This window comes from Nannospalax galili, unplaced genomic scaffold, assembly GCF_000622305.1.
Source record: "Nannospalax galili isolate Female #2095 unplaced genomic scaffold, S.galili_v1.0 scaffold156, whole genome shotgun sequence".
In the NCBI taxonomy this organism is placed as follows: Eukaryota; Metazoa; Chordata; class Mammalia; order Rodentia; family Spalacidae; genus Nannospalax; species Nannospalax galili.
The window spans coordinates 852,841-865,304 of record NW_008337625.1 but is presented as its reverse complement, the minus strand read 5'-3'; the positions used below and the strand labels follow the sequence as shown (position 1 = coordinate 865,304).

Here is a 12,464-nt window from a genome sequence, read left to right as displayed (position 1 = left end):
TTTAATATTTTATTTATTATTTTTTGTTTTATGTGTATGAGTATATTGCCTGCATGTATGTAAGTGCATTTATATCATGCAACCATGGAGGTCAGAAGAAGGTACTAGATCCCCTGGAACTGGAGTTACAGACAGTTGTTAGCCATCATGTAGGTGCTGGGAATTGAACCTGGGTCCTCTGCAAGTGCAGCCAGTGCTCTCTTAAGTGCTGAGCCTTTCTCCAGCCTCAAAAGCAATGATTTGGAGTTGTTTTTGAATTTTTTAATATTTTATTTTATTTATTTATGATATGTGCCACCATACCCAACCATAGTGTCTTTAAAACTTTTTCTTTTAATTACATCTATTTTATTTGTGTGTGTATGTGCATGCATGTGCCATGGTGGTCAGAGGAGAACTTTCAAACTATATGGAGGAGAACTCCATGTGCATATAGAGGTCAGAGGAGAACTTTCAAAAATCAGTTCTCTTCTTCCACTATGTGAGTCCCAGAGACTGAACTCTCAAGTTGTCAGGCTTGGTAGCAGGTTATCTGCTGAGGCACCTCACTAACCCCAGACCTAAGTGCCTTTGAATAAACAAGTTTCTCATAAGTAACTTGGGTTCCTAGAAAAATGAAAATCAATCATCCCCAATAAATTAATATCCACATATATTTATTTACAGTAGCATAGAATGAAGCAAGTTTTTCTTTAAAATAGGACTAGAGGAAAAAAGACTTCCCCAAGAAGTCCAGAAGGAGATGCTTAAAGTTATTCCAAGGGCTGGGAAGTGGCACAGAGGTGGAGTACTTGTCTAGCACATGAGGGGTCCTGGGTTGATTCCCAGGATAGCAAAAAGGAAAAGAGAAAGAAGTCCATTTGACTACCATTGTGCTTGCAAGTAAGTATGTAACAACTTCAAATAAGAATCCAATTCCCTTCTAACCCAATGACTTAAAAAGCAATTGTTTTTTCATCCAAATGATAATGGTGTGATGATGAAACCCCTTCCTTCAGTATGTATAATTAGGGTGGCTCAGCAGGTAAGGGCACTTGCCACCAAACTTGACAACTTGAGTTTGATCTCTGGGGCCCACAAGGTGGAAAGAGCTGACTCCCGAAAGATGTCCTCTGACCACTTGTGCACAGGGCACGAATGTGCCTGCATACATTCAACATACACACACAATAAATGAATCTTTTTAAAAATTATACAATTTAGCCAGGCGTGGTGGCACATGCCTTTAGTCCCAGCAGCGGCAGGCGGATTATCTGTGAGTTCAAAGCCAGCCTGATCTACACAGTTGAGTTCCAGGCCAGCCCCACTACAGGGAGACCCTGTCTCAAAAAGACACCCCCCCCCAAAAAAAAATTATACAATTTAAGGACTGGAAGATGGCTCACTGGTTAAGAACACTGACTGATCTTGCAGAGGACCCAGATTCAATTCCCAGAAACTACATGGTGGCTAACAACCATCTGTAACTCCAGTTCTAGGGGATCCGACAGTCTTCTGACTTCCCCAGGTTTTGCACAACATGGGTGCACTTACACAAATGCAGACAATACACTCATACATATAAAATAAAAAAATTAAAAATAGCCAGGCATGGTGGTGAGTGTCTTTAATCCCAGCACTTGGGAGGCAGAGAGATAGGCAGATCTCTGTGAGTTCAAGGCCAGCCTGGTCTACATAGTGAGTTCCAGGACAGCTGGGGCTACAGGGAGACCCTGTCTCAAAAGGACCAAAAAAAATAAATAAAATAAAATAAAAAATTAAAATAATTATACAATTTGAACAAAATACCAATCTTGGGAAACTATCGGAGCTGATACTGTAGGTTGTTCATTTACATGTGATAAAGAGAAAGATCTGTTCAGTATTACACTGGTAAGAAACAGTACAAGAGATTAAAACATGACTTTTTTGCTTCCTACTCCAGGGCCTGTGATGGAACACGACAGTATGGATGGGGTGTAGAGTACCTGCCTAGCATGAGTAAAGTCTTAGGTTCAATCCCTAGTGTTGCACATACTTTTATACACACATAAACAAACAAATCAACCACACACAAAACCAGCCAAAAGTAAAACGGGAATCATGATGTGCTCTAAGTGAGCTCTAGGGGCACAATGAAAGAAAAACCCCTTCTAAGCATTTTTTAAAAGATTTATTTTTAATTATGTGTATGTATCTGTGAAAATACATACAGGTGCCCTGAGGCATCAGATCTCCCTGGAGTTGGAGTGAGAGGAGGTTTTGAATCACCCAATGTGGGTTCTGGGGTCCTCTGGAAGATTAGAATATGTTCTTACCCGCTGAGCCATCTCTTCAGTTTCCAGAATTACATTACTATACCTACTAATATAGAAGAAAAATTGCAGGGACTTAGGAAGCAGGTTTGGACTTGTATTTAAACTCTGCTACTGAATAATTTTTCTTATTTAAAAAATATTTTTTCTTTTATGTGTTTGAGTGCATTGCCTACATATATTTAAGTGCATCTGTGTAGTGCAATGCCCTCAGGTCAGAAGAGGGTGTTGGATCTCTTGGAACTGGAGTTACAGACAGTTGTTAGCCACCATGTGGGTGCTGGGAGTTGAACCTGGGTCCTCTTAACTGCTGAGCCATCTTTCCAGCCTCATTAATAACCCTTAAGACTGAGGGTTTTTTCCCCCCCTGTTTTTACAATCTAGAAAAAAAGGGGACAAAAATGGTGAGGCACTGAGGATCTCTTTGAGTTTTAGGCCAGCCAGTGTGGTCTACATGGATTCCAGACCAGCCAGATCTACACAGTGAGACTCTATCTCAAACATACACACACACACACACACACACACACACACACACACACACACACACACACACACACACACAAACCAAAAACCAATCAATCAAGGAAAAAAAGAACAAAAAGTCAACTATATAATGCTAAAAGGTACACGTATAAAGGGAGTTCTCCCAGCGCTTGGGAAGTAGAGGCAGATCTCTGTACAATCGAGGTCAGTCTGATCTATAGTGTGAGTTCCAGGGTAACTGGGGCTAGACAGACCGTCTTAAACATACACATACACATACATACATACATACACACACACACACACACAACACACACACACACACACACACACACACACACACAAAGGCGGGGGGGGGGTATGTCAGATACTGTTGGAAAGCAATAAATGTTAGATCAACCCACTCCCAACAGTAAACTAGTATGAAGTTAGATCCTAGTATCTATCATCATCAAAAAGGTCTCTGGAGCTTTTGGCTTGGTGGCGCATGTCTGTAATCCCAGCTCTCAGGAGGCTGAGGCAGGAGGATCATTGAGTTGAAGGCCAGTTCTGATTAAATAACAAGATTCTGTTTCAAAAAGGACTAGGTTGTACTCAGTAGTACAGCACTTGCCTAACATGTGCAAAGCCCAGAGTTCAATCCACACCTGAAGAAAAATAACAACAAAAGAAATCCACAAAAAAACAAAATCTCTGGGGAACATATAAACAGTTTTATAGACTTTATTGCTTAAGTGCCTGGAGATGGACTCAGGGTTCTCAGTGGAGACTGAGGTTTCTGAGCTGGGCAGATAAACTGAAGTCTCACCCGTAATTATGAAAGATGAAAACTTCTTTCCCTACCCCGATTTCTTGAAATAGGATTGCTCTCTAGAGTCCAGGCTGCCTGTAATTTGAACGATGCTCTTGCCTTAGCCTCAAGAGTGCTGGAATCACAGACATCAGCTATCACTGTTTGGCTCTCCTCCCTTTCTCTTAAGATAAAAGACCCAGCTAAGAAAAAACAGTGTTCTTTAAAGGGAATAAAGATAAGAAGACAGTGGAGACAAAAAGAATAATTATTTAGAAAAAAGTTTAGCTGAAAAAGGATGGTTCATGACGCCTTAAGGAGTTCAGAGGAAAGAAAAACAAAGTCCATTAATCTCTTCAACCCTAGGCAAAAAGTATATACACAGATAAAGAGACCCATCCCATGAAGTTAGAAGATCTTCATAATACCATATGCTGCACACCCCAGACCCTGAGATGCTGCAAGAAAGCCTTGTTCTGGGGGATGACTCGTTTTCCTAGGAAAGAAATCACTATCTTTGATCTTAATGAGTAGAAAAATTAATTGCTTAAGAAACTTGGGACATACTAATATAAAAGGAAAAAAATTCAGAAAGTTAAGTAGTTGAGAAAAATACCCAGGAGCTTCACTAAAAAAAATAAAGAGGAAAATACTGATCTTTAAGGTTTCTTTGCTACAGAAAACAGAAGGTCTATCTCCTTTGTGCCCTTATTGTTTACCTCAGTAGTGGGCAGGAAGGGTCTGAAGGTGTAAAGAAGCTGTTAATGGGAAAGAAACTAGGTTTACAAGGAGCTTTCCGCCTACCGACTACAAACACATGCTTCTCCCTTAGGTCATGTCTCATCTGAGCAGCAACTCAAGAATAACAAATGGCATAACAAGAGATATACCTACCAACTGTCAGGGATGACTCAAATCCATCTTTAAGCAAACAGCTGAGACTCTATTTCTTCATATAACTTTGTACTTCTACAGTGTAAGTGTACTATTTCTTATACTGGGAAAAAGGGCAGGAAAGAACAATAGGCAAATTAATGAATTATATATGGTTTCAATTTCCAATTAGTCATTTGTTTGAAATGTAACACTGTACTTTGAATGAGGCCATTAGTACCTGACACCAAAACAACATGAGTTTAGATGTTCATGGTAACAGGGCCCCTTTCATATACATAACCACTTATAACTAATAGAAAATGTCATTAAATTAACATATTATGTTCTTTACAAGAAGACATAAGAATTCTAATTCATTAATGTGCTATTGTTCTGCCCAACTGTAGGCTATAATTGCCGAAGAAAGTCAAGTAAGTCCAAAGCTCCAAGGTACAGATATATTACTTCTTTGAAAGGAAACTATGAGGAACTATGAATAATTTCCAAATTTCTTTAATATGTATCTTTTATGCCATTCTAATATTAATGTAAAAATGAACATTATCAATCTGTTAGTAGAAATGGGGAAAGAAGAAAATAAAGGACTATTGGACATACCCTATGTAATATTTCTAAAACCTTTAATGCGGTATGAAGAAAACTGTTGAAAATTCTTCTTTCAGAAGGGGGAATGCCGATCTTGTAGAGTTTCAAAAGATGTACCACAACTTCCTTAAAAAGTTCTACTATCTTGAGGAATAGTGGAGGTTCAAGTACTGACCACCAGTTTTCTGTTATTAAAGGGTGAACATGCAAATAAAATGAATAAAAAAAATTACAATTTTCAAAATCACACCTAACTTTTCTTCTAGAACAGTGGTTCTTAACCCTCTGAACATTCCAGGAAGATGAACATAGCAATATTTTGTATAACATTTCTAGGGTTTATAGATAACTTTTCTCACTATCATGTTAAAAGATACTGTTTTAAAACCTCTCCAAGTAAAAATGAAGTATGAAAGACCTATTGAATTCACATTCTTGGCTTCCTAAATTATACTAAAAACTCACCACTATATCTAATACTAAAATCAGTTATTAAAAATGTTTTAACAATCAGAATTAATTTTAAACAAGATATACTTTAAAACTGTATTGCTCAAATATTTATTACTCAACTTAATACATGAAACTGAAATATTGTGAAGCAATACCTTTAAAGATGCATGGAATTCTGGAAAACAAAAATACAGGAACTTAACAATGTAAAACTGTAATATACATCACCTAACCCATATTATTTATAGTTTCTAACTACAAACACTAAAATCATATGAAGCAACTCAAAAATTTTGAGTCCAAAGACTTCTCTAATAGGGAAGCAATGCTCTCACGAGCCTCCTTCACTTCTGAATCCCTTCAGATCCCAGCACTCTACCCCTTGCTTGTTGCTTCTCCACTCACACTTAGTCTTAAAGACCTTGTAATGATTTTATTACTTCAATATATTTCAGTTCCATATACCTAACAAACACTGTTAGAAAGCAAAACACTTGATTAAACACAGGAAGCCAAGTATAAAGGCCAGGAGGTTAGAAATAAATTCATACAATTAGAAAGATTAAGGTGAGTAAAGTTAGGCCCAAAATCAGAGCAAATAGAGACAGAACTATAAAATCAGATGAGGAATAAAATCTTTTGCACAATCAGAGATATAAAATCAAACACAAGGAAATGAGCAAGTGAAGGAAGCAGGAGGAAAAGGGCCAGTATCAGGGCTGGTGTGATTATAAACCCAGGCTGCTCAGTTTCAACTGCTCCTCTCCTTTAGTTCATTAACAGCAAATCACTCTCAAGGCGATGAGGGAGAAAATATGAATAAACTTTTACTCTTTCTTGGTACTATCTCTGTTATGTTGGATTAAAATTCTATATTTAACATGCTTTGCCTTCAGCAACTCCAACAGTGAGAATCAAACATCCAGAAGAGGAAAAAAAAACAAAAACAAAAACAAACCAAACTTTTCCCATCTAGAACGTTAAATAAGCAAGGCAGCAAAATTTCAAACAACAAAAAGAACTTAATATTTGCTTTCATTTAAAGAGGAAGCTTTTCAAAAGAAAAATGTTAAAATTCTTACCAAGCACTTTTAGTGGTGCCTTTTCTAGGTTCACAAGAGCTGTACCAAAGGGAATTGCTATTGTTGTGAAATTGTTGGAATCACTCATCAGGGGACATTCTGGTAGCGTAAGATAAAACCTCAATGCTTCAACATCAGGTAAGGAGCTAGTCAGTTTAGGTATGAGATTTTTTTCCAAACTAGCTGCCACCTGTATTTTGACAAAAAGCAAAACCTAGTTCATTTAAAATGAATGCACCTCATACAAATCTGCATACAAGAAAGAGAAAAACAGAAAAAAGAATACTGGTAAAACAAACATGAAATGGCGAAGGAAAAAAGACAATGTTTTCAACAAATGCATTTTAGAGCACAATGAAAACTAATGTCTAAGCACTGCTAACAGAATTTTAAAAAATCTTACTGCAATGTCAATTTCAACATTTTACCATTATGGCTACTATAACTATAAACAGACGTAACCAACACAATACTGTTATACAATTTAGAGTCTGCTACAAACATCTGAAAAGATTCATAGATCTTTAACATCTAAAGTATATGCGCTTTAAAATAAAAACCTCAGATTTATCAATAAAATTACATGAAGTATAACTAAGTAGTTTCATTAAACTAGACGGTTAATTAGGCTGCAAACACAGACTAACATAAATATTCAACAGCTAAATAATGTAAATAGAAAAATCACTTAAAAACAAACCTGCTGAGATATTTGAGGATGATCAGGTTGTATAAGTTTGTGGAACAACAGCCTGGCCGCATTCATATCAACCCCTGAAAACTTCGTGCCTGTTCTATAGTGGTCATCATTGCTAAAGAAAAAGAGGGAAGTCATCTTCAGGGTAGTCACTCGTTTGCTGCCCATGCTCTAGTAAATGCCCCCGTCTATGCTCATGTAAGCAACCATCACTAACTCAGCATGTTTCACACAAACATACAGAGGACATGAACATAAATCAGGAACTTGTTGGGAAGAAGAGGGGATTCAGTGAGAGGAGGGAGACAAGAGGGTAATGATCAAAACACATTATACATGTATGAATTGTCAAAGAATCAATTTTTTAAAACAGGAAAAAATCCTATTACAAAATTAAGATTTTCATTTATTTAATATGTATTTTTTCACTAGTATATATTAATTATACTCATTTAATACATATTTCATTCAATACATTTGAAAGGCTCATCCAATCAAGGAATTGCCACTTACCTAACAGCTAAAAAACTTCCATTCAGGCAACCAGATGAAGAAAATGTTCCATCTATCTCACTAAAATAAATAAATAAGAGAAATGTAACTATTTGGTTTTTACAATAAAAATTTAAATGGTTATTTAGTCCCAGGTTATCTGAGCAGGAGACTTACAACCTGAGGCCAACTAAGCTACCCAGTAAGTCCCTATCTCATTTAAAAAAAAGAAGGGGCTGGAGAGTTAGCTTAGTTGGCAAAGTGCTTGCCATGTTAAGCATGGACTCAAGTTTGATACCCCAGAACCTGCATAAAAAGCAGGGTTGACAGAAGACGAGAGGACCCTTGAGGCCTGTTAGCTAACTAACGTGTGTAGCCTAACTGGAAATCTCTAGGTTCAGTATGAGACCCTATCACAAAAAATATGGTGGCTCATGGAAGACTTTGAGGTTGGATCCCAACCAATGGGAAAAAGACACAGGATTCTTGCCTTGGGATAAAAACAAATCAAATTTCTTTCTCTGTGTGCTTGCTCACTTGAATGAGGCCACACACCCTTTTGCAAAAGTAAAAGCTGCCTTGCTGAGCTTAAAAAAAAAAAAGGTGGGAAGTGAGGAAGCTATCTGATGTTGACCTCTGGCCTCCACAACTCAAAAATGAACCTGTATACATACACACACATATACATGAACAGGTACGTACACACACACACACACACACACACACAAAGAATATTGAATATGTACTATTACAGAACACTTCTCCAACCAACACTTAGGTAAGGCATGGTAGTGCAGACCTTTAACCCCAGTACTCTTGAGGCAGAGGCAGGTTAATCTCTTCAGTTCAAGGCCAGCTTGGACTACACAGTGAGTTCTAGCCTAGCTGGGGCTACACAGTGAGACTGTCTCAGAAAATAAAATTAAAATAAAATCAAACAACTTTGTAAACCACTGAATACTGATTATACAATATTTGATAAGGATAAGGTATTATATGTTTGACCTAGATTTGGTCAAATACTTTCATCTTTAGCAGCCATGGAGATGGCTCAGTTGGTAAAGTGCCTGTCATACACACATGAAGACCTCAGTTTGGATCTCCTGTACTCACATTAAAAAAGCTGGGCATGGAACACATCTTGAAATCGCAGCAGTAAGGGAAAGAGGATGGAAACAAGGAAATCTGGGAAGACACTGGCCAGCCAGCCTGAACCCCAGGTTCAGTGAGCAATCTTTTCTCAAAAATAAAGTGGTGAGCAATAAGAAAGTACAATCGACATCCACCTCTGACCTCCATATGTGCATAGGCACATGCACAGAGCCACAAAACGTGTACACACACATACACACATCTACCACATACAAAAATTAGATTAAATTTAAGAAAAAAAAACCCAGCAAAACAGTAAATATTTTCATCTTCAACTTGGCCTGGAACTCACAGAGATCCCCCTGCTCTGCCTCTCAAGTGCTGGGACTAAAGTTATGCACCATCACGTTCAGCCAAAAAAGAAATTTTTTTTCTGGTCTTTTTGAGACAGGGTCTCCCTGTAGCCCCAGCTGGCCTGGATTCGCTATGGAGACCAGGCTAGACTCAAACTCACAGAGATCTGCCTGCCTCTGCCTCCCAAGTGCTGGGATTAAAGGTGTATGCCACCACGCCTGGCCAAAAATTTTTTTATGTAAGCATGCACATATAAATTTTCCTTAATTCCACATGAAGTTTTAGTCTTGGATGTTGAATAATCTTGTTCGTTATTCTTGAGGTTTATTCTTTGGGATTTTCAGAAAAATTTCAGTTTGAGAAAACACTCTTTTACATGACTATATACAGTTATATATCATTTAATGGCATGGTATATTGATAAAGGAGTCATTAGGTGATTGCATTATTATAAAACACTTGAGAATACTTTACAAATCTACATAAAAAAAGAAAAAAAGAATCAACCAACTAACCAACCAACCAAAATCCCCAAAAGCAGACAGTACAGTCCATTCTAAGACTAGGCTACATGGTATATACAGCACAGCTTATTTTCCCAGGGCCATGATGGCAGAAATGACATAAGATTAAATCAAGCACTAGAGAAATCAATGTACTCAAGAGACTCTGCATGAGCTGTACGGGTCTGGTAAGACGACCCTCTAAGATGACTAAAGTAGGGAGTACATAGCATACAGACCAGCAGCACAGTCATCCATCAAGTGCTGGGCACTGTCCTAACTGTATGTGCTATTTTATGTTACTGGCAGAAGTAAATTTATTTACATGAGCATTATCACAAGTACATAGTGCGGAGAGCCACAATGCACTAAGGCAACAGAAAATTTTCAGCCACACTGTATCTCACAGGCCCTCCACAGTACATGAAGTCTGTTGAAAAACAAGTATCATCATACAGAATACGACTATACACCCTTATTCATCCTCAAAACGAACACTAACAAAACCCAAACCAACTGACAAAACCCAATACTAGATATATTAACTTATAACCATAATATTCAATAAATAAGTAATCTTCAAGTCTTCGAGAAAGTACAAAAGATATGGAACTTGGGCTGGTAAGCTGGCTCAGTGGACAAAGGCACCTGCTACCAAGCCTGACAACCTGAGTTCAATCCCGGGATCCATAGATCCCACACACACTAAATAGACACACACTAAATAAATAAATGTAAAATTAAGTGTAAAAAAAATTTTTTTAAAGGAACATTAAGGCACCAGAGGAACATAGTTCAAACAGAATCCTAAAATGGCAACATTCCATATTGTATTATCTAACATTTTAACATGTACGAAAGAACTACAATTGACCTAAATTTAGATGAAATCTTAAAAATATCTATTATGGAAAGTATAAGACTTAAATTTTATATATAAATCATGAAGCGAATGATACTCCATGAAATATTTAAGTGAAAATTCTCCAGTAAAGGATTCTCTTCCACATAGGTTTAAGAGGTTAGGTAAATAAAGTATTTTCCATACTTGGCTATCTCCACAGGAAACCGTCCAGAAGGGTAGCTGAGCCATTTCTGAATTAGAGCTTCACTCACTGTCCAGATCTGCTTTGAAGGATCAGGGCATCTGAAGTCATCTGGTGGTCCACAGTTCTAAATTTTAAAATTAAAGAGCTGGATTATTGCCAGGTGTGGTAGGAGACACCTTTAATCCCAGCACTCAGGAGGCAGAGGCAGGGGGATCTCTGTGAGTTCAAAGCCAGCCTGGTCTACATAGTGAGTTCCTGGCCAGCTGGGGCTACTGGGAGACCCTGTCTCAAAAAGCCAAAAAAAAAAAAGCCACACAACAACAACAACAACAAAAAAAAAAAAACCCCAGAGATCAATTATTTACAATAAAAATTCAAGAACAAGTTAAACAAAATTGGTTTATTTATTTGAAAAAAGGAAGTTAGGCTGGAATGATGACTCAATGGTTAAAAGCACTGGCTGCTATTGCAGAGGACCTGAGTTCAATTCTCAGCACCCACATGGCAACTAACAACTGTCTGTAACAGTTCCAGGGGATCCGAGGCCCTCTTCTGGCCTCCATGGGCATTGCATAACATGGGTGTACTTACACACATGCAGGCAATGTACTTATACACATAAAATAAAAATAAATAGAATAGTAAAAACAAAATAGAAGTCAATTTCTCCTAAATGGCAGTTTATAATAAAAACCCTTCTTCTGTAGACTTGAGGAAAAAAATTAAAACTATCTGTAACATATAAAGATGAACATATACTTTGATACTTCGTCCAATTTATTTAAAGCTTATTATTTACATTACCAGATCAGTACCTGAAGACTAGAGTAATGTGAAAAGCTTTGATCTCCACCTGAGAAAATTCTTTTTACACAGAAATATTCTTCAGAATCTACAATAAAAATAAAATGTAACACATTAGATTTCAAGGTTTATATTACATTTTTTCAGAACATCAAATTTCCTATAGGATTTGTCTTCATCATCTAATTAGACTTCCTACTCATTTATGGACTGTGTCACATAGAATGATTTGGAATATTCTGATTACTCTGAGGATGAAACTGACAAAATGATGAGCAGTAAATGATCCTACAAGCCTAAGAACCATCTGGGAAGTTCATAAGACTTTTTTTTTTTTTTTAATGTATATGTATGTATTGCCTGCATGTATGTAAGTGTACCAGTGTCATGTAATGGCTGTGGAGGACAGAAGAGGTTGTAGGATCCCCTGGAACTGGAGTTACGGACAGTTGTTAGCTGGCATGTGGATGCTGGGATTCAAACCCAGGTCTTCTGCAAGAACAGTCAGTGTTCTTAACCACTAAGTCATCTCTCCAGCCCAAGTTCCTAAGAATTTCTAATGACCTGCACACACATACAAGCTGTTTTCTAGTTTGTATCTCAATATATTTCAGTTTAAACTGAATATAAACCTGGAATGAATGTCACAAAAGATAGGTTGGAAGAAAATAAAAATTAAACTAAAGCACACCTATAATCCCAGCACTTGCAAAGCAGAGGGAAAACTGTTGAATCTGAGGCCAGCCTTGATTACATAGCAAGACTATATACCTCAGAATAAATGAATAGGGGAAAAAAAAAAGAGAAAAAGAAAAAATTAACCTTAAACAAAAACAGAAAAAAAAACTTGAGTAAATACTTCATGATGTAAAATCATCATCTTTCA

The 12,464-nt window shown here is 37.2% G+C and overlaps 1 protein-coding gene across 2 annotated transcripts in view; it reads right to left on the bottom strand.

Moving 5' to 3' along the window:
- Nucleotides 1-12,464, bottom strand: part of Herc4 (HECT and RLD domain containing E3 ubiquitin protein ligase 4) — a 114,418-nt gene that overhangs the window by 44,428 nt on the left and 57,526 nt on the right. For both annotated transcript variants that reach the window (XM_008832656.3, XM_017798045.2), the window contains exons 10-15: nucleotides 11,590-11,666; nucleotides 10,774-10,898; nucleotides 7,798-7,857; nucleotides 7,288-7,399; nucleotides 6,588-6,777; nucleotides 5,065-5,237 (exon numbers count right to left, since the gene is read on the bottom strand). In XM_008832656.3, the coding sequence (XP_008830878.1) occupies nucleotides 5,065-5,237; nucleotides 6,588-6,777; nucleotides 7,288-7,399; nucleotides 7,798-7,857; nucleotides 10,774-10,898; nucleotides 11,590-11,666 (737 nt within the window). The remainder of the gene's footprint in view (nucleotides 1-5,064; nucleotides 5,238-6,587; nucleotides 6,778-7,287; nucleotides 7,400-7,797; nucleotides 7,858-10,773; nucleotides 10,899-11,589; nucleotides 11,667-12,464) is intronic.